The 26,808-nt window shown below is 39.7% G+C and overlaps 1 protein-coding gene across 1 annotated transcript in view; it reads right to left on the reverse strand.

Annotated features, from left to right (window-relative positions):
- AMPH (amphiphysin) overlaps nucleotides 1-26,808 on the reverse strand; it is a 170,858-nt gene that overhangs the window by 97,020 nt on the left and 47,030 nt on the right. Inside the window, 1 exon segment of the mRNA NM_001244203.1 lies at nucleotides 1,745-1,825. Coding sequence (NP_001231132.1) covers nucleotides 1,745-1,825 — 81 coding nt within the window.

Consider the following 26,808-nt stretch of genomic DNA (forward strand, 5'->3'; position numbering starts at 1 on the left):
CTATGGGCCTATATCCAACCTTTCTCTAGGAGGTCCCTTTTCTACCTTCATAAATCCAAAGCTCTCTTTAATACTCAGTTATCTGGACACGATCCATTTTTCTCTCTACTACTATTTTCTTCTCCAACTCCCTTCTCTCTCTTCTCATTCTCAGATAGAACAAGATCGCTGTCAATCACAGTAAACTGAGTTCCTATTTGCCCACGTCAACCCATAGTCTTGGGATGAGATTAGAGATATTCAGAATGTGTTTTGGTGGAGACCAGTTCACCTGGCTCTATACCTGCCGAAAACACTGATAACCCTGTTGGTGAGGAAAGAATGCATGTCTCCAGTTAGAAAATGGTCAGAACCCCAACAGACATTTGGAAGAAAGAAATCCCAAGATCAGATATCTACCAGCAGAAGCAAAGGGAGTGAAATAAAGCCTGTGATTATCTTGCATTGCTGGCTGTCACTTCTGAGGCCACACATTTATCTCTGAGGCCACAGTTTCCTCTATTGGCTCCAATGACAGCAGGAAAAGAAATCCATGTCCTCACATTGTCCCTGTGTACAAACCCTATTCTCTAGAGTTTGCTGGCCCAGCATTCTTCCTACCCCACCTCTGGAACAATCTCCGGGTTGAAGCTTCAACCTGAGGGACCCTGCTTGCATCTTCCCTCTCTGACCCTCATCCATGCTCTCTACAGGTGATATACTAGCCATTTATCAGCCTTAGAAATATAAATAATCATTATTTTTTATGACTACACCTGCAACATATGGAAGTTCCTGGGCCAGGTGTTGAATCAAAGCCAAAGCTGCAGCAACACTGGATGCTTTAACCCACTGCACTGGGCAGGGGACAGAACACGTGCCTTTGCAGTAACCCGAGCACTGGAGTCGGATTCTAAATCTGCTGCATCATAGCAGGAACTCCTAAATTATTTTTTTATTTTACTTTATTTTTATTTTATTTTATTCATTGTTTTTTGGCCATGCTGACAGCATATGGAAGTACCTGGGCCAGAAACAAATCCACACCACAGCAGAGACCTAAGCTGCTGCAATGACAATGCTGGATCCATAACCTGCTCTGACAAAAGGGAACTCTCAAAACAAATAATTTTAAAAATAGCTTGTTTCTTTATTCGTGGGTCTATTAAACACACAGTAGCCTACTAAAAGAACGAATATCACAAATTGTATTTTTCAACCCGTTCTTCATTATTGCCTCCCTAGAGGAAACTTTTTGACATTTTTTCCTAATCATAACCCCCACAAAATTTTAATACCATATATATACTATTTCTGTTTATGTGATGTACTCTTATAAAGAGAACACAATTTTTTTCATCCACCAAGAACCAATTCTCTCCCTCTCAGGGAGACAGAATCTCTATTGAGAATGTGTGGTCCCAAGCATGTAGCAATTGAGGTAATTCTGCTGGAAATATTTAACTGTGCCAATGTTTAGTGGAATATAAATCACCCAAAAGATCATCTTTCCTTTAGATCAGTAATCTGTATTGAAGAGCTCTAGAGAAGCAAAATTTTAATCTCCTGAGATTCTAAAATACAAATCTTCCTGTAACACCTACTGCCTCTTTGCCTTACACAAAACGTCTAAAAAATTAACCAGTGTTCCCCCCAAGTTAATGCCAAGTCCAAAGAAGCTCTTTCTTCAGTCTCAAAGTATTTTAGTTATACACTAAAACATAAAGTCAATCCATTGTCCCAGAAACTAGATAAATATACTTACCTCTTGCCGTTTGAAATTCTGGACATATTCTTCAAACTGTTCGTCTTTTGTCTCATCAGCTTTCCCAAGCTTCTGAAGGACCTAGTTTGTGAATAAAATAAAATGGTTTGATTTAATAATGTTTTCAAATATTACACAGAGTACGGCTGTTGCTTCGCTCATCTGGGGAGACCCCCTCATAGCACAGTGGTTTTTCTGTTCTGGAAGCACCTTGGCTTGGTGACTTTGGAGCTGAACAAGTTTTTAATCATGGTTCCACCACTCACAGGTTGCATGACCTTAAAGAAGTGTCATGTTACACTGCATTTATTTATTCACATATCTATTTCCTCATGTAGGCTGTACATGACTTAAAACAAAACCTACACCTTGTCTTTTGTCCAAAGCATCTGGCACAATGCCTTATGCATTATAGCTACTTAATTTTTTGTTAGTGAACTAAAGTTATTCAAGGAAAACATTAGCCTACTTCATGTGGACAGTTTTAAAATTACTGAAACCAGGCACATGCTAATTCCTGTCCCACCATATCTTGATAATTGCTTGAATTCAATAAACGCTCAAAGAGTCCTTGGGATGAACAAGGCCCACTTATGTCACCCAGAAATACAGAGATGACTAAAAGAAGGGCCTAGGACTTAATTAAGAAATTTATAACTAATGGTGTAGCAAGGCAAGTCTACAAATAGAAAATCAAAGACCATGTGTAATAAGCAACATGAGGGGTTGCAAGGTATTAGAAGCAATATCCCTTAGAGCTGGTCTTCAGGAAATGCTGGTAGAGATCATTCAAAACATGCTGTAATTCAGCAATTCCGCTCCTAGGTACACGTCCAGAGAAAATACTAATTAAAAAAGACACATGCACCCCAAGGTTAATTGCAGCACTGTTTAAAATACTCAAGACATGAGGGAGTGGGATGGACCGGGAGCTTGGGGTTAACAGATGCAGACTACTGCCTTTGGAATGGATTAGCAATGAGATCCTGCTGGGCAGCACTGGGAACTATGTCTAGTCACTTATGATGGAATATGATAATGTGAGAAAAAAGAATGTACACATGTATGTGTAACTGGGTCACCATGCTGTACAGTAGGAAAAAAAAAGATAAAACAAAATTTTAAAAAATTAAAAAATAAAATACTTAAGACATGGAAGCAACCTTTATCCAGTCATCTATAAAGAAGATGAAATATATACATATATATATATATTATATATATACACTCTTTTTTATGGCTGAGTAATATCCCATTGATACACACAATAGGATATTACTCAACCATAAAAAGTCATGAAATAATGCCATGTGTATCAACATGATAGACTTAGAGATTATCATACTAAGTAAAGTAAGTCAGAGAAAGACAAATACATGATACCACTTGTATGTGGACTCTAAAATATGATACAAATGAACTTACTATGAAACAGAAACAGACTCACAGACATAGAAAAAAACTTATGGCTATTAAAGGGGAGGGATAAATGGGCAGCACTGAGCACTGTCTCTTTGTAGGAATCTGGGATAACTGCTTATCTGCTTTGTACTCCATGTGAATCAGGAGCACAATCAGAATAACTGAATATTATTAAGTAATTTTAAAAAGGAAAATCCTAATGCTTTTAAAAATATAAAATGAGTATGTGTCAAAGATTAGTTTTTATCTCATTAATGAGGGAACAGGTAAGATGCTACAATCAGTTCCAAGAAGAATTCAAAGAACCCATACACATAAGCAATTAGGAATGTAAAAGTGAATTTACAGTGAAATGGAAAACACCAAACAATGGTTGAGTGCACCCCCCTGACATTATCCACAAGCCTTTCATAATTTTCCCAATCACCAGGGGCACATTAAAGGTTCCAAGAAGTTTTGCAATACACTCTCATAACATTATTTAACCTTGTGATTCCCACACCTATTTGTTCACATGACACCTACTATCATCTCAGAAGGTTACTATTCAATGGAGCATAACTTGTGAAACAGTCTCTTCTTAAGGATTTCTTTGATCCTTGCTACAAATACAAATGCAAAATTACACATGAATCCAAATTTCCCTGATCATTTGTAAGCATATTCTCCTTGTTCATACCATAGAAAAAAATAATCAAATTTAAGAGTGAGAGGAATTTAGGTTATGGAAGGGAGGTAATTCTCTTTTTTAAAATTAAAGTATAGTTGATTTACCATGTTGTGTCAATTTCTGCTGTACAGCAAGTGACCAGTCATATATATATATATATATATATATACATCTTTATTTCACACTGTCCTCCATCATGTTCTATCCCAAGAGATTCGATAGAGTTTCCTGTGCTGTACAGTAGGACCTCACTGCTTATCCATTCTAATTGGAAAATACAAGTAATTTTTGATGGATTCATTCAGGTAAAGGCTCTGGGAGTGTGTGAACTTTCTGGTTTTGGAGAAGTTCTAGAAGAAAACAGAGAGCTAAAATGGCAATGGACATTGGAGGAACTGGGTTTGAACAATGCAGGAACATACCCAGCCCTGCCCCTCAGTCTGGCCTAGGTGAGGCTCTTCATCCCTCTATGGAAGTCTTCTCTTCTGTAAATTAAGGATACTACTAGTATCTAACTCAGAGTGAAGATGTGAAAATTAAATGATAAAATACATGCAAAACTTTTATTTCAATGCTCAGCAATAACTGCTCAAGAATGTTAGCTGTTAGGCATTATTTACAATAGCCAAGGTGTGGGAGCAACCCAAGTGTCCATCAACAGATGAATGGATAAAGAAGATGTGAGATCTATCTATCTATCTATCTTAAATGCAATATTACTTAGCCATAAAAAAGAATGTAATTTTGACATCTGCAACAACACACATGGACTTGCAAGGTATTATGCTTAGTGAAATAAGTCAGACAGAGAAAGACAAATACTTGATGTTATTACATATATGTGGAATTAAAAAAATAAAACAAACTAGTGAATATAACACAAAAGAAACAAGGTCACAGGTAGAGAGAACAAACTAGTGCTTATCAGTGGGGAGATGGATGGGGGAGGGGCAAGAGAGAGGTAGGGAATTAAGAGGTACAGGCTACTATGCACACAATAAATAAGCTACAAAGATATACTGTACAGCACAGGGAATATAACTAATATTTTATAATAATTATAAATGGAGAATAACTTTTAAAAATTGTGAATCACTATGTTGTAACACCGGTAACTTGTACAACATTGTACATCAACTATACCTCAATAAGAAAATTTTAAAGAATCTATTAGAATTACTGATATCCTAACACACAATACTGAAAAATCTTTAAGTGCTTGAATGCAGAATTTCTGGATGATTCCTATGGGACACATCCATCTTAAGACCCTGTGATTCTACTACTACCCCCTTAGAAGTAACTTTCTCTTTCTCTGATTAATATACACCTGCAGGAACAATCATAGCCACACAGAGACATGCAGAGTGAAAAATACAAAGATGGGCAGCTGGTTTCCCATGAGGAAAACAATAATGACCATGACCTCTCTCAGAGCAAGGGGCTCTCTATCTGAGGTTCATGGATTCCAGGGTGTCCCTGAATGACCTGAAATGATATACATAATGCAGTATGGGTGTGCTTACTGGAAGAGGCTCATAGCTTCCATCAGGTGAAAAACCACTGCTCTGAAGTCTAAGAGACAGCATGGCACCATGAAAACAAAACAAGTGGGAACATCAAACAAAACTGGTCCCCACTCTACCACCTTGCAACCTGGATAACATTTGCAAACTTTTAACTTTGTTGAGCCTCGGTTTCTGCATCTTTAGCGTGGGGAGGATGCCAATTCTGGGAAGACTGAATGAGAATATTAGCAAAAGTGCCCAATCCAATGCCTGACTCCAAAAAGTACTTAGTGAGGGTTAATTCTTTCCCTCCTCCTTGATTCAATATCTTCATCTTAAACTGCAGTATGAAGAAGCTGAGAGGGAGTTTCAATTTTATTCAATCCTAATGGAGCATCCAACAGATGAGGCTCTTGGGAATGTTAAGTGTATTGATGAAGTCATATCTGCAACCTTCTATGATACAGGGGGATCTTTCTGAGCTAATGGGACCCTGTAAAGACTCTATAACTGTCTTTATTTAGAGCATGGTTTGCTGGCAGTTCTCATTCTGCAGTTCAGTAAATGTCTCTTGAGCCATTGTCTAACTCTAAGACACATGCCAGCAACATAGCCAATGCAACCAAGAAAGCCTTGAGTAACTGTCTAGGTGCCTACAAATTGTCCTTGTTGGTCACCATATCACTGGAGCATTGAAGGAGCGTTTTAGAGAAGCAGGAAATGGAATTCCTCCATGTGACCCTTGTTCAAACCAGAAGACCAAATGCAACCATCAGCTCTGCTAACTCATCCCCTCCCGAATGAGAACAATCTGGGCCTGGGGACTGAGGGTGGAATCTGGTCTAATACCAGAAACAGCTTGCTTTTCCCTGTTTAGGTTCTATTTTCAAGACTAAAAGTCATTTAAACGTGCAGCACTTTTTGGTGGAAAGAATGGTATGAACAAAGTCCTCACACCAAAGTCCCCACCAGGGTCCAGCCTGGGGCCACTGAGTGACATCAGGAATGATACTGGCCCTCTTCAAGGAAAATCCTCCTTTTAAACTCCTCCTTTTTTTAGTTAAATGATGCTTTCGGTAACTTGATCTGTCCTGCCTCACAAACACTTTGTAAATGAAGATGAAAAGGGCTCTTAAAGAACTTTTGAAATCACATTCTGCATAATCTGACTGGAGAACCACTCCAATTTCACAGCATAAATGGTCCCCCCAAAGCCATGCAACATACTGCAAATGCCAGAGGTCAACAAGGATTTCAGACACATCCAACAGGATGTGACTCAGAGGCAATTTCACTGGTGGTTTCTGGCTTTAATGTTTATTGATCTAAAACAAATGATCATCTGATAAAAGTTTATATAAATTGCAGGTTTGAATGGAAGTCGAAAAAAAATAAAGGAGATTGCTAATTGACTGAAAACCAAATGGCACTTCCTCTAAAAATGAGTCCTGATATAGAGCTGGAAGTGGTATTTTCTATTCAGTTTGTTCTTTGTGGTTATATTCTAAAGATCTTGCTCAAGAAGGAACTCTGAGAGCCTTCATGACCTTCATTTAAAGAGCACTGGAACAGCAGGGCAACATAAGGTGCTGGAGAGTCTTAAGTGAAATAGAGGCTGCCCCTTATGGCTGCTTGAGGGCTGCATGTCAGAGCACACAGCCTCCTGCTCCTGGGCACTCAGAGAGGAAAATACTTCTCACCCACAGAACATGCAATTGCCACAAACAAACAAGTGAACAAAGAAAAGAAGTAAATAATGCAGCACTAATGCTGTTGCACACATTTCTGTATTTTATTTTAACACCTTAATTTTCAGTTTTCCGCAGCTAAAGGCAGGTCTGCATGAAGTGAATTACTGAAGAAGCGAAACTATTAAATACAGTTTAGAAGGAGGCTCACTCTTCAGATTTGACTGGAACTTCTAGAGCTGGAATCACCACACTCCTACAGTTAACAGGGATGTTTTGTTTTATAACGTTAAATGCAAACTTCATACAAATTTTTAAAATATTGAGGCTTCAAAGAAATATCATTCTAACAGTTTGCTGGTTTGGGCTATATCACCAGACTCTTGTCTGGATTGCAGAATACCTTAAGGGTATAGTTAAGAAGCACAGTTGGGTGTATAAGAATTATTGCATGATAGAATGGGTAGGAAGAACAGTTATCTTCTGGAGACCCTGAGTGATACTCATTAGAAACTGGCATAAGTGAAAGGTGCTTCTGGGAACAGCCTTTCACTAGCTGTTCATATCATCTGTAAATACACACAGACACTTTTGCACTCATGCCTCCAAATCTACCCTCCACCCTCCTCATCCTGTTTAGCAGTCTGGGAAGCAGACTTCTAGTGACTGCATCCAGACCTGGCCTTCCGGCTCCTCTCTGGAGTTGACCATGAGACATGCCAGCAGAAGACAGATGGACAGGAGCAGAGAGGCCAGGGCACTGGTTTCCCTGGCCCCCTTCCCTATAGCCACCATCAAGTTAGAGTCAATCTTTTCCCCTTCCAGTGGCCCCTTCACAATTACATCTCCTTCCTCTGAGTTCTAGTAGCAGCTTGCTCCCTTTCCTCTTTAGGCCTGGAGATAAAAGATCCTCAGCATCCTCCTCTGCTGCTAGACCCAGCAGCCTTCACCATCCTTTGCTGGTTTCCTGCAACCCTCTCCAAAGGCCATCCTAGAAGAGAAGTAGGATCTCAAAATTCCTAGCTCAATCTCCCACTACCCTTTCCACCTTCCAACTATGGGAAATAATAAATTAAAGCATCCCAACACACTTCTAAAGAGGTACTTCTGTTGGGGCACAGTGTAGGAATGGTCTAAAAACAAACCAGTACAATTCAGCCTACCAGGAACAATTTGCACAATAAGCAAGTCTAAAGATACTGATCCCACAATAATAGGGTTTTGCCAGCTTGCCAGTGTGGACACGGTTTCAGGAACATAAGCCCTACAGTTGGCAAAGGATAATTATCACTAAAAAGTGTTGAGTAGGATGTTTTCGGCCTTTGGTTGGAGGCCTCTCAAAGGCAGATTGTTTTTCCTTTGAAAAGGTTGTAGGACTTTTATCTCTGGCATCAGCACATCTTTTCATCTATGTTGTTTAGATGTCAATTTCCTCCACTGAGAATTCAAGGTAACCACAACCAAAGTCCTAGCAGGCTTCTTAAAGAAAGGAACAAGATAATTCTAAACTTTATATGGAAATGTAAATGACACCTAATAGTCAAAACAATCTTGGAAAAAGAATAAAAAAGGATGCTACAGAGTGACCTAGTCGTACAGCAGAGATTGACACGACACTGTAAATCAACTATACTCTGAGTGTACTCTACATCCCACACCAAAGCTCTTTAGAGTCATGAACTTGAACATTCAGAATAGAAAATTAAAAATAGGATCACTTATTTCTGTCCTACTACAATGGTAGTTTCATTCAAATTCTTTGACCTCAGCAACTAGGAAATCCTGAGCATGGAAAAGTAAACAACACCTACAAACAACTAGCTTCTATATGTCTTATTCTGAGTTTATGAGGAAATCAAATCTCATGCAAGATCTCTGGTGTAAAATAGAAATCAAAATTTGTAAAAAGCTGGGGCTGTGTTTTTCGAAAAACAACATGTTACAATTCTAAGGCAAACGCTCTCTGCCGAGCCTACATTGTCATAATTACTTTAGATTCACTGGCTTATACACAATACTGCAGGAGTATTTCTCTGCCTTCTGTTTAAAAAGATCCAGATATGAGTTTGCTTTCTAAAATGTTGGTTCTTTTCCTCCTGCTCCTGTGTTCCTGTTAAAGCCATAATTTAAAATATTACTATTTGATTAGTTAGAAAATGGAAAGAATACTGCGGTCTGATCAATATAACGTCCAGGGTAATGGGAAGAAATAACCTATAAACACTTCTTTTTTGGCCGTGCCTGCAGCATGCAGATGTTCTCGGGCCAGGGATCAAACCCGTGACACAGCAGTGACAATGCAGGATCCTTAACCACTAGGCCACCAGGGAACTCCCCTATAAACACTTTTAAATTTTCTTATTGCACAGCCTCCAAGAATTATTTAGTCATCCTGATGAATTTGTTAAGCAATAAGTATAACTGATTATTTGATTGTGTCCTTTCATTCTATTTACATTTTCGACTCTAAATCCTTGCCACTTGAAGTGGATGTTTCCACCAGCAGCATCAGCCTCACCTGACAGCTTGCTTGAAATGCAGAAATTTGGTCCTATCCCATCTCCACTGAATTGAAATCTGCAGTTCAACATCATCCTCTGGCAATTTATCTATAGATTCAAATTTGGGAAGCCTGCTCTAAAAATTACAAACTTAATGTCATACCCCACAGGTAAATTTCATTTTAAAGTCATTGCTGTCAATGTAGAAAAAAATCAAGATTATCAGAATGAACTTGAAATGATCATAGGATATACCACCTTGAACGCTGGTTATTAAAACAAATGTGTGACCTCTAATCAGCATTTCTTCCATTCTCTTAAAACGAATGACTGAAAAGTTTCCAAATGGTTCAATGTTCTGGGTGGTTGACTGGGTTCTGGTTGTTTGTAGTTCAATTTGCATTTTAATTAGGGCTTCATAATAAGCTTTTTATAAAAAGATGATTCTGCAAACCACTCCATACCACCCATAGGAAGTGGGATTATTCTGATTAGTCACGTTTTTGTCCACAATATGTGAATTAAATTGTGCTTCTGGTTTAGTGACAGGAAACAGCTTCATATAAATAGAAAAGGAATATCCAAGGAGGTTTTCCTGGCCATCCCCCATCACCTGACATCTGGTCCTGTATAGATTCTAGAGACCTCCAAATCAAGTGTGCTTGGAAGGTAGCCAACATCAAGATAGACTGCTTCCTGCCAAGACAGTGGATCAAGACTTAATACTTTAACTAAACATGAAAACTTTTTTATCTTCTCTTTCCTCTACTCTGGCATGGTCTGTAAAAATAATACCCTCATCTATATCTGTCAGGCCATAGCTAAAGGGGTAATCTTTCAGACCACTGGATTTGTCGTCAACAAACTCTAATCTGCTCATGATCCTGGAGAGCTCCTGATCCTCTGTGTGACCAATTTCTCTTCTAGTCCCAATGTCATTGCAAACTATGATTGGCTCCTCCCACTGAGAAGTCTCTTAAGAGAGTTCAACTTTTACAGCCAGAACATCCTGTGCCTTACTGTTACCTTTCTCCAATTACAGCTGCATGTGACGATCAGATAGAAATACTTAGGTAGACCTTAACACACCTACACCCTTACATACTCATACTTATCTATGTAAGATTTGCCCTTTTTCACAAAAGATCTCAACAACAGCATCCATCTATGCAAAATATTCATAACAACTCGATTTCAGGGTAGGAGAAAACTAACTGATGGCTTGAACTACGAACAGTACCATCTGAAAGGAAATGGTTTTTGCCTCAACAAGGTTGTCTTTGAGGTGGTTATCATTCTCCTTGGGCCTATGAATGCTTTGATGGCTGGCACAGAGCTGGGCAATGCCCCTTAAGTTATCTGTGCTCCTAACTTTTCACAAAGACTCCTCATTGGTTGATCCTCCCTAGATTTATATTATCCAATTAAAAAGGAATTACTAGAGGCAATCATGACTCAGGATTCACTTCCTTTGGTAAGGCTATACTTCTCTGATACGAGTAAATGTAAACAAGAATACAATCAGAAACCCCTCCTTAACCCTTGAAAGAACTATAAAATCCACAGTTCAAGCAATGGCTGCCTGACAAAAATTCTTAGACTGTCTGTCCAAAGTTGTTCTTGATAAGAGCAGCCCTTGATTCTCTTTTAGCTGAGCAAGGCGGTGTCTGAAATGCACTCCAGATACTGAGGATTATCCTGTTTATAATAGGTTACAATAGTCATAATAGTCTCCCTATATTCTCTCGAAAGCTTTATATGCATGTTTGTAGCCACTAACCACCAACCAAATGATCTCCCTAAGACTAGGACATCAGAAAAGGGACAAAGAAAATGGCCAACTTAAAAATTGTGAACCTAAAGTCATGGCCAATGAATATCACGGAGGTTAAACAAAAAAGTCATGACCTATAAATATCAAACAAAAGTTCATCAAAAGCTGCAAGAATCACAGAGCAGTAGCTGAGAGTGGTTCTAATCACTTAAATTTTGATCACATCCCTCAGTTAGGCTGACAGTCTGATCAAAAGGGGGAAATTGACACAACAGGCCCAACATGGAGTCACTTATGGTAAGCCCCACAATAACAAACCAAGAACTAATACCTAACCTAACTGTAGCTTCAACCACCCATAGGGAGATAATGTTAAGTGATCAGTTCTAGTGAAGTAATCTTCCCCATGGAAACTTATGTCCCTCTTAGGAGAGTAAGCTTTCTTGAAACAATGCATTCTTTGCTAATTAATAATTTGCTATTTCTGGCCCATTTCTATCTTTAAAAATCTTTCATTTCCATAAAACTTTTTTAGAAATTAAAAGTACAAATTAAATTTTTTTTAATTTTTAATCTTTCTATAGCTCAGCAGAGTTCCTTTCTAATTTGCTAGATAGGAAGCCACCCAATCATGAATCATTCGATAAAGCCATTTAATCTTTAAATGTACTTAGTTAAATTTCTACTTTAGGAAAGAAGAGAAAGAAGGAAAAAAGAGAAAGATTCATGAAACACAGGAAAAAAGAGAAAGATTCATGAAATACTTATGAGGTCAAAACTGCAAGACAAGGTGACCACTAGGCTGACTAGGGACGTTCAGAATACTCTTTATTGACTTAATTGCTGAAGCAATTAATTTATTTTTTTAACCCTTTCTAAGCAGAGATCCTGGTGAAAATCCACCCAAATGAATACAAAGGACAAATGGCCCAGAGAAAGGCTTCCACAACACACAGCTCAGAAGCAGTGAGCAGGAGTTCCCACTATGGCATGATGGGCTCAATGGTGTCTTGGGAGCCCTGGGACTCCAGCTCAGTGGGTGAAGGATCCAGAATTAACACAAGGGTGGCTTAGGTCACAACTGCAGCTCAGATCTGATCCCTGGCCTGAGCACTCCATATCCCAAAGGGCGGCCAAAAAAAAAAAAAAAAAAAAAAAAAAAGGAATGAGCAGTCAGGTATGGGCATTGCTGGTTTGGGCTGTCATATGATACCAAGGGCTTTGCACCACCCAAACATGATAAATGCAGGTGGAGTACACCTGACCAAAAATCACTAATTGGGACTCAAAGGACAGATACCAGCATTTGATTATGTGGTCCTGCAATTGGGACCTTGTTTTGAATTTGCATGTTGGCTTATTCAGAAAGCTGAAACTTTTCTGGATATAAAAAATGGTCTCCATTACCAAACTTCCCCAGATTAAATCCAAGAAACTATTTGAAAAACTCTGATTAATGCCATTTTTAGTTGTCAGAGTGGAAAGGAAGGCACTACTGGTTTAGTAAGCATCTGGGTGAGAAAGACATAAAGCATTTTCTTTGAAAGGAATGTCTGTAGGTTAAGAGATGCTGAACAACATGTTACATAACAAGTATCACATCTTGAAGAAAGTTGCCTTAAAAAGATATTGGTGAGCGATGGGTGTTAGTCCTGTGACACTTGACGCTGGGCTCCAATGACCCTGGTAGTTCAACCTGGGAGTAAAAGATGAAAGAAAATAACAATGCTCATTGTTTCTGCAACTGGCCTCTGTCTGACCAATAGAACTCTGAGTTAAGAAGCCTGTTTTGTATTCTTCCATTTGTGGTCACTCCACTTAATTTATCCTGGCAGATACCCACTAACCAGGAAACCGTTAGATGTAAGGAAGGAATACAGATTCTGAATCCAAGAACAGTTTGTTTAATGCAAAACTAAAGTCACAGAGGATATGCCTTCTGCATGTTCACATTGTCAAAATGTATAATTCATGTGTTTTCCAGCCTCTTCAGGTTCCTAGTGGGCACCGTATAAGCAGCTTGCCAGCTGCCAGCATTTTGTAATTCGGCCCATGGGCAAACCCAGCAGGCATGCTATTGAAATCAAGATCAGGTACACAACCATATTTCCCCAAGCTCATCTCTTGATTATGACAACAGCAAATGATAGAACAGACAAAGGCCTGCTGAATTTACAGCTCACCCACACAAGGTGAATACAGATGAAGGATAGAGTGGTGCAAATCTAACTTTTAGGCTGGGGAACAGGAGACAGTGGCTTCTACACAATATCCTAGAAGTAACCCAGACCTGTGGTTTCAGCTGCACTGGGTTTCCCAATTGAATGGGGAGCCAGGAATCCCAGGAAGATGCTCAGCAGACCATCACTGACAACAGGCTCAGGTGGCCGGCTGGGTCTCTGACTCATATTAAAGAGGACCTAACAGGAGTTCCATCTAGTCCCTCTGACAGGTGGGGATGGATGTCTAATTAGAACTACTTCATAGACTGAATGCTTCTGTTGTGCCAAGAACTATGCTACACACTTCATTTCACCACACCCTCATGAATACCCTGTAATGTAGGTACCATTATCACCTCTAATTTACAGATGAGAAGACTGAGACTTACAGGTATAGACCAAATGGCCCCATGTCACACAGCTAGAAAGTAATAGAGCTCTCACCAAAAATCCAGGTCTGTCCTTTTAATAATCAATTGCTTCATGATGCTAAGCTTGGGGATTATTTCAAGTCAAGAGACCACACATTCCTTGCACCACTGACATTTATGGTATCCATGCATATGGACAGGTGGCTCTCTTAATAAGGATTTGCTTTTATATTGCAAATCCACTAAAAATACAAAAGTAATATGATGAAGTGGATGTCCACAGACAGTTCTTCTGTTTCATACGGAATGCTGCTCATTAAATACTATGACAAAAACGTCCATAAAAATCTTTCCTTTCCTACTGACAGGCTACTTTGCAATGGTACCTTGCAGTTCTTGCCATCAAGTATAAAAGCCATTTCTCTAAACCTTGAATTTGAACTTGGTCATGTGATTTGCTTTGGCCAATGAAAATTCTATAAATTTTAGACAAGCTGAGACTTGAAAGTCACTACTGAATGGCATGCCTTCTTGTACTTAGGAACCTTAGCTCATCCCTCTGGACAAACCCAGGCTAGTCTGTTGGACAATAAGGCACACGCATCTGAGTCATCCCACTGCACAAGTCAAAAAAAGTCAACCACCAACCAAGTGAGTATGGTCACCCTAGACTGTCTTGCGCCAGCCCAGATGCCAGTAACTAAGGCTGACATCAGCCAAAATAACCTAGACCACAGGAACTCCCCACCTAACCTATATAATTGAGAGAAATGATATGTTTCATTTTAAGCCACTAAGTTTGGGGGTGGTTTGAAGTGATAAATTCATTAACTTGAGATGTCCAGTTTTCTTTATCTAACAGTAATCTTTTGGTGTTCTGACTACCTGGTCTTTGCGGCCAAAACCCCTACCATCGTGGCTTCTCCCTTGCCTCTTCAGAGCAGTCCCTCAGAGCCATCTGAGAGGCTGTGACCCAGGCTTAAGTCCTCAGTTTTTTCCACCAAATAAAACATACACTTAACTTTTAGTTTTGCATTGCTTTTCGGTCTACAGACTGAATGTCCATGTTCCCTAAAATGCATGTGTTGAAGTCCTAACCCTCAAAATAATGGTATTTAGAGGTGAGGGTCTTTGGGAGGTAATTTGATTTAGATGATGTTATGAAAGTAGAGGCCCCTGATGGGATTAGTGCCCTTATATGAAGAGGAAGAAACTATAACGCCCCCCTCTCTCCATGTAGCTGAGAAAAGGCCATGTGAATATACAGAGAGGGCTGCTGCTATAAGCTAGGAAGAGAGCCCTCACCAGATAGCAAATTTGCTGGCACCTTGACCTTGCATGTCCAGCCTCCAGAACTGAGAGGAATAACTGTCTCTTGTTTAAACCACTCAGTCCATGGTATTTTCTTACAGCAGCCCAAGCTGCCTAGGACAGAAGGCTCTCCAGAAGAGATGGGACTTTGGCTGAAGAGCCAAGAGACAATAACATGAAGAAGTTACATGGATGGAAACAGAGGTGGGGAGAAAAGAAGGAACTCTTTCCATGGATCAAAAGACAGAAAAATGAAAATGTCAGGAAGGCAAGCAAGGGGAAACTTCAAAGTACAGAAGGAAAAAACTTCCCCATTCAATCCTAAGCAAAACATATTGACAATTTCAACTCTTTCCAACAAACCCTGATATTCAAAAGAGAAAGTCATCTTTCTCCAGCAGCGCCAGGCAGCTGTCTGACAGGGTGAGGTTTTACTAACTGCTCTGTGGTTTCCTTTTTTTTCATTAAATAGATTAATATTTTGGCCATGCCTGTGTCATGTAGAAGTTCCCGGACCAGGGATGGAACCTGCGCCACAGCAGCAACCCAAGCCACTGGAATGACAATGGCAGATCCTTAACCTGCTGTGCCACAAAGGAATTCATAAATCAATTAATTTTAAAACATATCTTAAATTGGGATAATGTCATTATAGTACTGGGTGACAGCATTGAGATGGAATTGCTAGTTCATAAATATTTATTTTTACCTACCGGCAAAGCAGAAGAGAAGAAAGAGAAACTGACGAAACATTCAAAAGCCTTCCACATTATGAAAGTGACAGAAGCGAAGCAAAAGTACGATTCTCAAACACACAAAGGGGTGTTAAAACTTAGGAAATAAAGCGGAGCAGAAGGATAAGAAAAGGCGGAGAAACACAGAAATATCTTTTATTTGTACTTTGTTATTATAAGAATAGAGCAGCACAAAGGATAAAGACAAAACAACAACGTGAGGGGTGTGTCCTCACAACTCCTCTTCACCTTCTTTTAAGGGAGAAAGCTTCTCTTGAAACAGATTTTTAAAGCCATCATTAGTCCTAGATGCATCTTCCTTGAACATTTCTGTAAATTCTTCTTACTAAGCATCACCACCAATACTGAATTCCATAGTAGTTACTTGAGGTCAACTACATTCTCACCCAATTGGGAAACCAATCGTTAAGCATTTTATGTTTTTCTATTTGAATTAAACTCTATTTTTCCTGGGGAAAAGGATCAGAAAGAGGTTTTTTTTTTTTTTCAGGCTTATTTTACATAGTAGATGCTCACTAAGTATTGAATGATGAAATGAATGAATGAATAGTAAGTGACTGAATGGAAGAATGGGTTCTGTGGCTCATTCAGGGGCAGCTTGTTAACTGCACAAATAAATGTCTCGGAAGAACCAACAGATCTTTACCCTAGAGGAAATGACTTTTTTTTCTTTTTATGGCCATACCATGCAAATGGAAATTCCCAGGCTAGGGATTGAATAGGAGCTGCAGCTGTAGCCTATGCTACAGCACAACAACCCAGATCTGAGCCACATCTACAATTTATGCCACAGCTTGCAGCAACGCTGAATCCCTACACACTTAGCAAGGCTAGGGATCAAACCCTCATCTTCACAGAGACAATGTTGGGTCCTTAACCTGCTGAGCCACAATGAGAAAAGACTTTCTAAGTCAATGCTTTTTTTTTTTTTTTTTTTTTTTTTTGGCTGTGCCCACAGCAGTGAAAGTTCCTGAAACAGAGATAGAACCTGCACTACAGCAACAACCCAAGCTACTGCAATGACAACACCAGATCCTTAGCCCACTGCCCCACAAGGGAACGCCAGTCAATCCTTTTTCATTCATTTATTTCAATCGTTTATTCCCAAATCCTATTAGAGAAATCAGTAGGCCAATAAGGAGCACATGATGATCAAATTATTTCATTTCAGGGCATTTGGTAAGTATCCACTCTATACTTTTCCCAGGAAGTTATGAGGTCCACTCAAGAAAAGGCCTGAGTTAAGTAACTTTCCAAAAATTAAAAAACCAAATGGTGGTAATACAGGGAATTTGAATAAGGGAATCTGATTCCCAGGACCTGAGCTTCCTATACAGTAAGCTGCACAGTCTCTCTCTTAGAGGGACTCAGTAAATATTTATTGAACAAAAGATTTACAAGAATACATGATCTGAGGCTTTAAAACACCTTGAGGAGAGCAATAATATGTGCATTTTGTAATGACTCATTATTTGAAAACAATAAATATAATCCAAAAATAATTAGCAATAATTTTGATTCAGCTATAAATGCTATTACAGAAAACACAGAAAAGTCTAAAGAAAACAAAAATCTTTATAATCTCAACTACTGGCAAAAAACACTACATCTGACATATTTCTTCTTTTTCCACTGCAATTACTTATTATTTTTTTTACATGACTGGAATCCTATTTTTCTTAAAATTAAAACATCAATATAGTTTAATAATCCAAATCCCATCTATTTTGGCTGATAAATATAATCTACATTATGCAATCATTAAGAAGTAATTCATGGCACCTAAGGCAATGGTCTAAAACCCAGCAATGACTTTACGTACAAATATTCTCATCATAATGTTATTTGTAAAAAGAAAAAGAAATGCCCCCAAAATGGAAACTGCTAAATAAAATACAATGCAACATTATGCATTTTATTATCATATAAAGTATTTTTTAAAATCATCATACACAATTTCTACTGCTAGATAATATTTACTTATAAGTGGCCTATGTTTACATGTGTATTTGTATCTATTTGTACTGCAAATTCTGTATTTATGTGCTTATACATTTGTCCTAAAGAAAATAATTACCATTATGTGAAAAACAGAATTGCCTGAAAGAAGCACCTGGCATTAGTGCAAAACACAGTCAAACTAACTGGGGTTGGGGACGGGGAGGAACCAAGTAGCATGAAGAGTAACAACCACTGGGACAGTTTCTTCTACTTTCTAATAAATTGGTATTTCATATATTTAAGAACACAGGGAAGCTCCTTTTAAAAAAAATTTGCAGGAAGTCAGAATTCAGAAAGGCTTGGGATAAAAAGTCAATCAGGGAGGGGAAGGGAGTGGGATAGACAACGAGCTTGGGGTTAGTAGATGCAAACTATTACATTTAGAATGGGTAAGCAATGAGGTCCTGCTGAACAGCACAGGGAACTATATCCAATCTCCTGAGACAGACCAAGATGGAAGATAATACATATATAGATATATATAAGTATAACTGAGTCACTTTGCTATACAGCAGAAATTGGTACAACATTATAAATCAACTATACTTTAACTTTTAAAAGAAAGCCAATCAGGCACAGGGGGCTGAGAGGCAGGGAGTAAGAACAGAGTAACCACTGTGAGGGGTTGGTAATGAGTGTCCCGTGGAATGGGAGCCACAGCACTAGAGGTGATAGAAAAGTTGCATGAATATGTCTTTTAAGATACTCTTTACCTAGGTTTTTTTTGTTTTTGTTTTGTCTCTTTAGGGCCAAACCTGCCGCATATGGAAGTTTCCAGGCTAGGGGCAGAATCAGAGCTGTAGCTGCCCACCTATGCCACAGCAATGCCAGATCCAGGCCACATCTGCAACCTACACCATAGCTCAAGGCAATGCTGAATCCTTAACTCCCTGAGCGAGGCCAGGGATTAAACCCACATCCTCATGGATACCACTCGGGTTTGTTACCACTGAACCACAACGGGAACTCCTTTATCTGTTTGGTTTTTTTTAAAAATTAATATAGAGATGCAAGTAATTTTCATAAAACAGAAAAACAAAATGTCCCAGTTATGGCCTTATGTAAGGCCATACGCTTCTTGGAAACAAATTACTGACACAAATGAAATACATTTCTTCAATCTAGAGAATAATTCTCCAGAACAGCACAAATTTTACATAACACCATGCCCAGTGCCAGTGGGTGTCCAAGACAATTCTAACACAGCAGCCTGCCTGGAAATTGCCCTAATGAGTCCTGGAAATTGGATGCCCCAGACTCATTAGCTGGTTCACAAGTTTCTATCCACCCAAAGCAGCTCTTTGGTGGAGAAGCATCACAGGAGTAAAACTAAGAAGATCTTCTAATAAGTAACATATTCCATATTAGCCATGGAGACTAGCTGGTGAGGCCAGTCTTTAGGCCTCTTGGTTTTATTGAGCTGATAGTTGAGACAATATATTACCATCCAGCCAGGTTAGTTGGGGTGTGGTGTCTGCATGAGTCAGAAATCAAAAACCACTTATTTACAGTTGAGGGGGTGGAGGAGCTAAGAAGCCAAAGAAGCATGTGAGGTGTTCCAAAGACCAGCAACTGGGCAAGCAGCTCCCACACTTGAGCTAGAGAGAGCCCAGGCACGAAGGTCACCTGACAGAAGGCAGCATCACAGTTGGTCAGTCCATGGGGAGATGGACCTAGGAAGGACACAGAGCCACACCTAAAGGAACCACCCCAGGTGAAGCAGAAAAGAGAGGAATACCCCAGTTTCACCCTTGGCCACCCTCCAAGCTCCCAACAGTGTCTTGCAATGGCCAATCCAGCTGGCCAGAGCCTGGGAAATGGAGCCTGCAGGGTCCAGCTCCCTTCAATCAGAGAGCAGCAGAGGGCAAGCAGGCTCAGGATCCTTGCAGGATCTAAACTGCATCACAGCATCACTGTCTTCCACTCTGAGAAATCATTTCCTCCGCCTGCATTGCTATGGTGCCATCAAGCTTATACAAGAGAATGAAATCCATCATCATCATTAGTAATAGTAGTCCCATTGACAAAATGGTCCTAAGATTGCTATTCATTACATAACCAGCAAGTACCCTCTCTTGAAGACTCTGAAGACAATTTCTTCTGCTGTTCTCAGTATCAAAATGATTGGTACGTCCCTTAAGTAACTAGGTAGATTCAGGCTTAATGGACACTGGATGGTGAAACTGCCTGGCTTCTTACATCACCCTGTCAATCACAGCTGCACTATGACTCTGCTTCAGTCCTCCTCCACTGTTGCTACTTTTTCTTCTTTTCTCTTATTTGCTATTTTGCACTTTTTACATTTACTATAAGTTGACTTAAATCATTCATGGGACAAGCAGGAAAGAAATACATACATGTATATACACATGCCTACACTCATAGAAGTGTACACGCATAATTTTGAGCACAGGCTAATGGCAGCCATATATAATACAACATAAATCCAAGGGATAAGCTTTGGTATCCTGCCAAATTATACTGCAAGGCTAACTATCACCCCTTCATTTGTCAGTCATGCTGCAACTATTTATCCTGTGTTTTTAATTTACTGTTGAACATTATAAATATTTATGCTCTACTTTGTTGACCTAGCCAACACAGACATTAATGTTTAGGTAGTTAAGTCTGCCAGTACTTTGTGGTTTCTTACACTGATTGCATGCTTAGGGAACTCTTTCTGATCTTAAGATCAGATAAATATTAATTTCTATTTTCTCCTGATTGTTTTATGGTTCCTTAAATAAAAATAATTCAAGGCATAATAACAATAATAATAATAGATAATAAGAATAATTATAGGCGCTCCCATCATGGCACAGAGGAAACGAATCCAACTAGGAACCATGAGGTTGCAGGTTCGATTCCTGGCCTCACTCAGTGGGTTAAGGATCCAGCGTTGCCATGAGCTGTGGTGTAGGTCGCAGACACGGCTCGGATCCTGCGTTGCTATGGCTGTGGCATAGGCTGACAGCTACAGCTCCGATTAGACCCCTAACCTGGGAACCTCCATGTGCCATGGGTGCGGCCCTAAAAAGACAAAAGACAAAAAAAAAGAATTATAAAACATAATAGCAAACATCATCATTAATAGTGAACAATTATATGGGAGCTGCTTTGTAGCAGATATTGTTCTAAATCATAATACTCAGCAATAAATAATATAATGACTCATTTAATGCTTACAACTACCCTAAGTAGCTACTATTACCATCCCCATTTTACCAGTGAGAAAAATACAGGCATACAGAAGAGAGGTAACTTGTGCAAATTCACAGAGCTAGGAAGCGGCAGAGCCAGAATTTGAACCCATGCAGGCTGGCTCTAGACTGTCAAGGCTCAAACACAACACCATGCTGCCTCTGGGATGGATGGTGATGTACAATGCAGGACAAAGATTTAAAGTTCTTTTGTTTCTTTCTTAAGTCAGCCAACAATCCCAGGATTACTGAAGCATCCTCATTTCCCGTAGTCAGTGACATCAACATTATCACACATGTTCTTATTTTCCTTGACTTCACCATGTGGACGACAACAGAGATGAAGTACTGCCTTGCTATTTCCATCGTGCATGTCCAGATTCTGACAATGGAGAAGGCCATCTATCAAAATCCCACAACTGGAGATTTCTGCCCCACACCATCTGGCCAGAAGTCCCATCAGCCTCTGGGGAGGTCCACACAGACAGCAGGATCCTCAAAGCACAAGTGAACACTCCTAACAATGCCGAAGATGAGAATTCCTGCCAACTACTGCTTTCTCATTAGAATTCCTCTAATGACAAAACTCAGGAAACTGAAATGAGAGTCTCGATCAGCAGCTGATGTTCACACAGACTTGGCCACTTATAACCCAGAAACAGCTGGCCTGAAAATTGGGACCGACAAGCCAAAAAAGCCCATTTATTACAAAAATAAATATTAATGGGACAAATAAAAGAATGAAAGCACTGATTAGCAACACTATGTGGTAGGACTAGGGGTGAGTTTTTTTATTCTATTTTTTCCAGGCTTTCCAGATTTCTATAATTAGCATTCATTCCTACTACATACATTTAAAAAAATCATTATTATAAGACTTCACAAGGACTTATCCTGGGTGTTTTGTTGCATTCTTCCTCTGTGAACAAATATGCTTTGGGCCTTACTCTGTGTGGACCCTCCATCAGGCACTGTGGATAGGGAATAAAAAAATGTTTAGTCTGCTTTGTAATAATTTGATGTTTTAACCAGGAAAATTTAGTCATGAATATTTTGTGATTAATGCTACCAACAGATGACTAGATAAAGAAGATATACAGATACAGATAGATAGATAGGTAGATAGATATACATACAATGGAATACTATTCAACCGCTAAAAAGAAGGAAATAATGCCATTTGCAGCAACAAAGATGGTCCTAGAGGTTAACATACTAGGTGAAGTAGGTCATTTAGAGAAAGGCAAACATCATATGAGACCACTGATATGTGGAATCTAACAAAAAAATGATACAAAAGAACTTACAAAACAGGAACAAACTCAAAGATTTTGAAACAAAATTCATGGTTACCAAAGGGGAAGTGTGGGGTGGGGAGGGATAAACTAGGGGGTTGGGTTTGATATCTACACAGGACTACATATAAATAGATGGGTAACAAGGACCTACTGTATAGCACAGGGTAACCTCCTCAATAATCTGTAGCCTCTATGGGAAAAGAATCTGAAAAGGAATGAATATATGTCTATGTATAAATGATTTACTTTGCTGTACAGCTGAAACTCACACAACTTTCTAGGTCAACTATACTCCAAAAAATGTTAATTTGTTAATATTTATACATATGCAAAATAGAGGGTGAACATTGTGTCACAGCCAGGATTCTAAGGGACATCATCAAAGGACAGCTTGATGCTCTTTCCACCTTGCCTGGCCCTCTCTTCTCCACCACCCAGCTTCTGCTATCCATCCTTTCTCTGTTCTTAGGTGACATTCACCTGGGATTAGAGCCAAAGAGGAAAGACTCCTGCCCAGCTAGTCCTCTCCACACCGGATAGGGATGTAGTAGGTACCTCCTCCAGCTACTGTGGTGGATATTATTCACCATCCCTAAATAACCCTTACAAAGGAACTTCTACATTGGTGAATGTTTTCTAAGCCTCTGGTCCTGACTGCCACTAAAATTTCTAAACACCTTGAGATGTGGCATTGTGTAAGATCACAGTCCTGAACCAATAACTAAAACACCTTCACTGATAGCCTTCAAAGTAGTCATCCAATGCTGGAGAACTCAAAACCTTCCATAGGAGCCTATATCACTTTGGAGAAGTCTAATGGAAGGAAGGGAGACAGAGAGTAGGAAAGTGGGGAGGGTTCATGAGAGGAAGGAAACAAGATAAAAAACTTTTTATCACTGAGCTCCACAACTCCTTCGGTAATTTCTCTTTATTGGTTCTTCTAGTTCATTGCATTAGGGCAGAACTAATCCCTTCTCCACATGACAGCCCTTCAAATGTTTAATATCCTCAAATATTAAATCATGGAAATTTTCCTTATAATGCGTTGCTGTTCTGTCTTCATTATTTTTTCTTGTTTTCATATTTATCCACCTGAGAATACCTAGTATGAGCTATCTGGGGTCTTCCAGGAAATCATCTGGTTATGAGAATTAGATGCCCAGACAAGGCTCATCTTCTCTTATCAACCCAGAGTACATAAGACAAAAGAAAGAAGAATGAAGGAGTTCCCTTGTGGCTCAGTGGTTTAAGGATCCAGTGTCATCACTGCTGTGGCTCTGCTTATCGCTGTGGCACAGGTTTGATTCCTAGCCAGGCGAATGCCTTGGGCATGACCTGAAAATAAAAAGGCAAAAGGATAAGGCATAGAGGGTTACTCACTGTTCTTGTCCATGTCTATTTCTAAAGAAAAGGTTTAAGGATGAGACAGAACCCCCAGCCTCATGCTGGGAGATCCTCACTTAGTTCTTTCCAGCATCAAGCGCAAGGAAAGTGAGGGCATAGCACAGCATATCTCTGAACACAGACTTGGAGACAGAATCTGGGCTCTGCCATGTAGCAGTTATGCGACCTGGGACAAGTCACTTCCCCTTTCCAGAATCCATTTCTCACCTCTAAATGGAAATGATAAAGTCTACCTAATAGGGTTGCTTTGAGGAACCAAATAACAAAAAGAAGGCTTGAAGTATGCTTCTTTAAGAAGTAATAATAGTGACTAGACATAGTTCCCTGTTCTACACAGCATAATCTCATGCTTATCCACTCCAAATGCAATAATTTGCATTTATTAATCTCAGACTCCCAGTCCATCCTACTCCCTCCTCCTCCCCTTGGCAACCACAAGTCTGTTCTGAAAGTCCATGAGTTTCTTTTCTGTGGAAAGGGTCACTTAGCTATACAGTAGAAATCGACAGAACATTGTAAACCAACTATAAGAGAAAAAATAAAAATCATTTTTAAAAAAGTAGTAATAGGAGTTTCTATCGTGGCTCAGCAGTTAATGAACCCAACTAGTCTCCATGAAGACTCGGGTTCAATCCCTGGCCCTGCTCAGTGGGTTAAAGATCTCGTGTTGCCATGAACTGTGGTGCTGGTTGCAGATGCAGCTCAGATCCTGCTTTTCTGTGGCTATGGTGTAGGCCGGCAGCTGCAGCTCCGATCCGACCCCTAGCCTGAGAACCTCCATATGCTGTGGGTGCGGCCCTAAAAAGACAAAAAAAAAGTAATAATAGTTACTAATATTATTTCTTAAAGAAGATCCGTGTGAGATTCTGGTTTACCTGTATTTTCATCTACACACAAATCATTTTTACCAGAGTGTGAGGAAATTTGGAAATAGATTTTTAGGTAGCAGATATAGGCAGATGATAGGCTGCTTCCAACCTAAAATTTTATTATGCAAAAAAAAAAGCTATAAACAAATGACATCCATTTCATTTTTAAAAATCAAAAGGAAAGAGAGGAAGAAGCTACATGGTGGAAATTCCCAGATTTCCAGTTTTCCAAACTGTGTGCAGAGGAGGTGAACTACCCCAATCCCGGGCAACCCTCATCCTCCCTGGACCACAGTTCTGCCCTGTCAGAGACAGGTCTGCCTACTGGTCCTCTCTCCTCCATATGCAGATGCTAAGCATGGAATCCAGTGGAAAGGATGGGCCTCTTCTGTAAACTAACCCACCTGCATTCAGGCTTGTGTGCCTCATTCTCTTGTGAGCTTGATTAGCACTAGTCAGCTGCAAAGAATTCTGAGATACCCACCAAGGTCCCTGAAGGCGGAAACATCATTTTTTGGTTTTCCACAGAAAACCAGAATTTACAGTGCCTAATATACTGCAGAGTATAACGAAAAGTTATTGAACAAATGAGAGGGAAAAAGAAAGGGAGAGAAACAGAGACAGGGATAAAGGAGAAGGGAGGGATGAAGGGAAAGAAGAAGAAAAGGGAGGAAGGAGAAATAATGAATGAATCAATCAAATAACACCAGAAAAGCCTCTCAGGAGCTGATCCTATAGTCCTCTCTTGGCAAAGTCCAAGGGCTTAATATTAGAAACAGGCACAATAATTGTGCCAGTTACGCAGGCTCTCCTATGAGTGACAAGAGATACAAGCATATGTACCCAGTAATAAGTGGCAGAGATGGGCCTGAGATCGCTTGCTGACACTGCTGTGTGGAACCAGAGAAGCCTGCATTTTTATAGCTGATGTCCTTCAAGTAACCTCAGCTCTTTCAAGGAGAAAATCACACCCACCACTGCAAAGTCGGAGAGACATCAAGAATAACCCCGTGCGAATGATTATGGAGGTGCAAACCAAAACCGCAATGAGCTATCACCTCATGCCCATTAGAGCAAATATTACCAAAAACGCAAGAAATCACAAGCGTTGGAGAGGATATGGGGAAAAGGGAACCTTTATGCACTGTTGGTAAAAATGTAACTGCTGCAGCCACTATGGAAAACAGTATGGAGATTCCTCAAAAAATTAAGAATAGAATTATCCAGCTATTCCACTTGTGGCTATTTGTCCAAAGAATGCAAAAACACTATTTCAGAAAGATATATGCACATGGAACCAACCTAACTGCCCACTGATGGATAAAGAGATAAAGAAGATGTGATGTGGTTTTGTGTGTGTGTGTGTGTGTGTGTGTGTGTGTGTACACACATACATATAGATACACACATATATAGTGGAATACTAGTGGTAAAAAGATGAAATCTTGCTGTTTGAGACAACATGGATGGAATTCTACTTACACCCCAGGGAAATCACAGACTAAGACTGCTGCAAAGGCTCCTGGGTCCAATGTCCCACCCCTCCTTTGCTGTGGTAGGGCTGGGAGGTTCTAGCACTGGAAAGATGCCTCAGGTGTGTTTGGAGTGAAGGGAAAGGGAGACAGAACTGGCTCTAAGAGACCAGGACGTAGGATTCAGGGACCTGGGAAAGAGTAGCACCAGATTCTGGGCGGACTATTGTACCAGGGCTTTACCAGCCCTGCTCTTTCCAGCACCCCAAGTCTTTTCCATCCACCTCCCAACAGCTTCTTGTCATCACTTAGCTACTGACTGTGCCCCATACCTTGGTATCAGAGGGTTATATATATTAAGTAAAATATATAGTATATTAAATGGTGGAACATGCCATGGAAAAGAATAAAGAAGGGGTGTTCACAAAGGCCTCACTTGAGAAGGTAATATTTGAATCATGTCCAACATTGTTTTCTAAGAGCTTTATTGAGGTATACTTGATATGCAAAGAATTGGACATATTTAATGTATATAATTTGACAAGTTTGGACACTCTTGATACCATCCCCACAATCAAGGGAACTGACATTCCAACAC

The sequence above is a fragment of the Sus scrofa genome, chromosome 9, assembly GCF_000003025.6.
Source record: "Sus scrofa isolate TJ Tabasco breed Duroc chromosome 9, Sscrofa11.1, whole genome shotgun sequence".
Classification (NCBI taxonomy): domain Eukaryota; kingdom Metazoa; phylum Chordata; class Mammalia; order Artiodactyla; family Suidae; genus Sus; species Sus scrofa.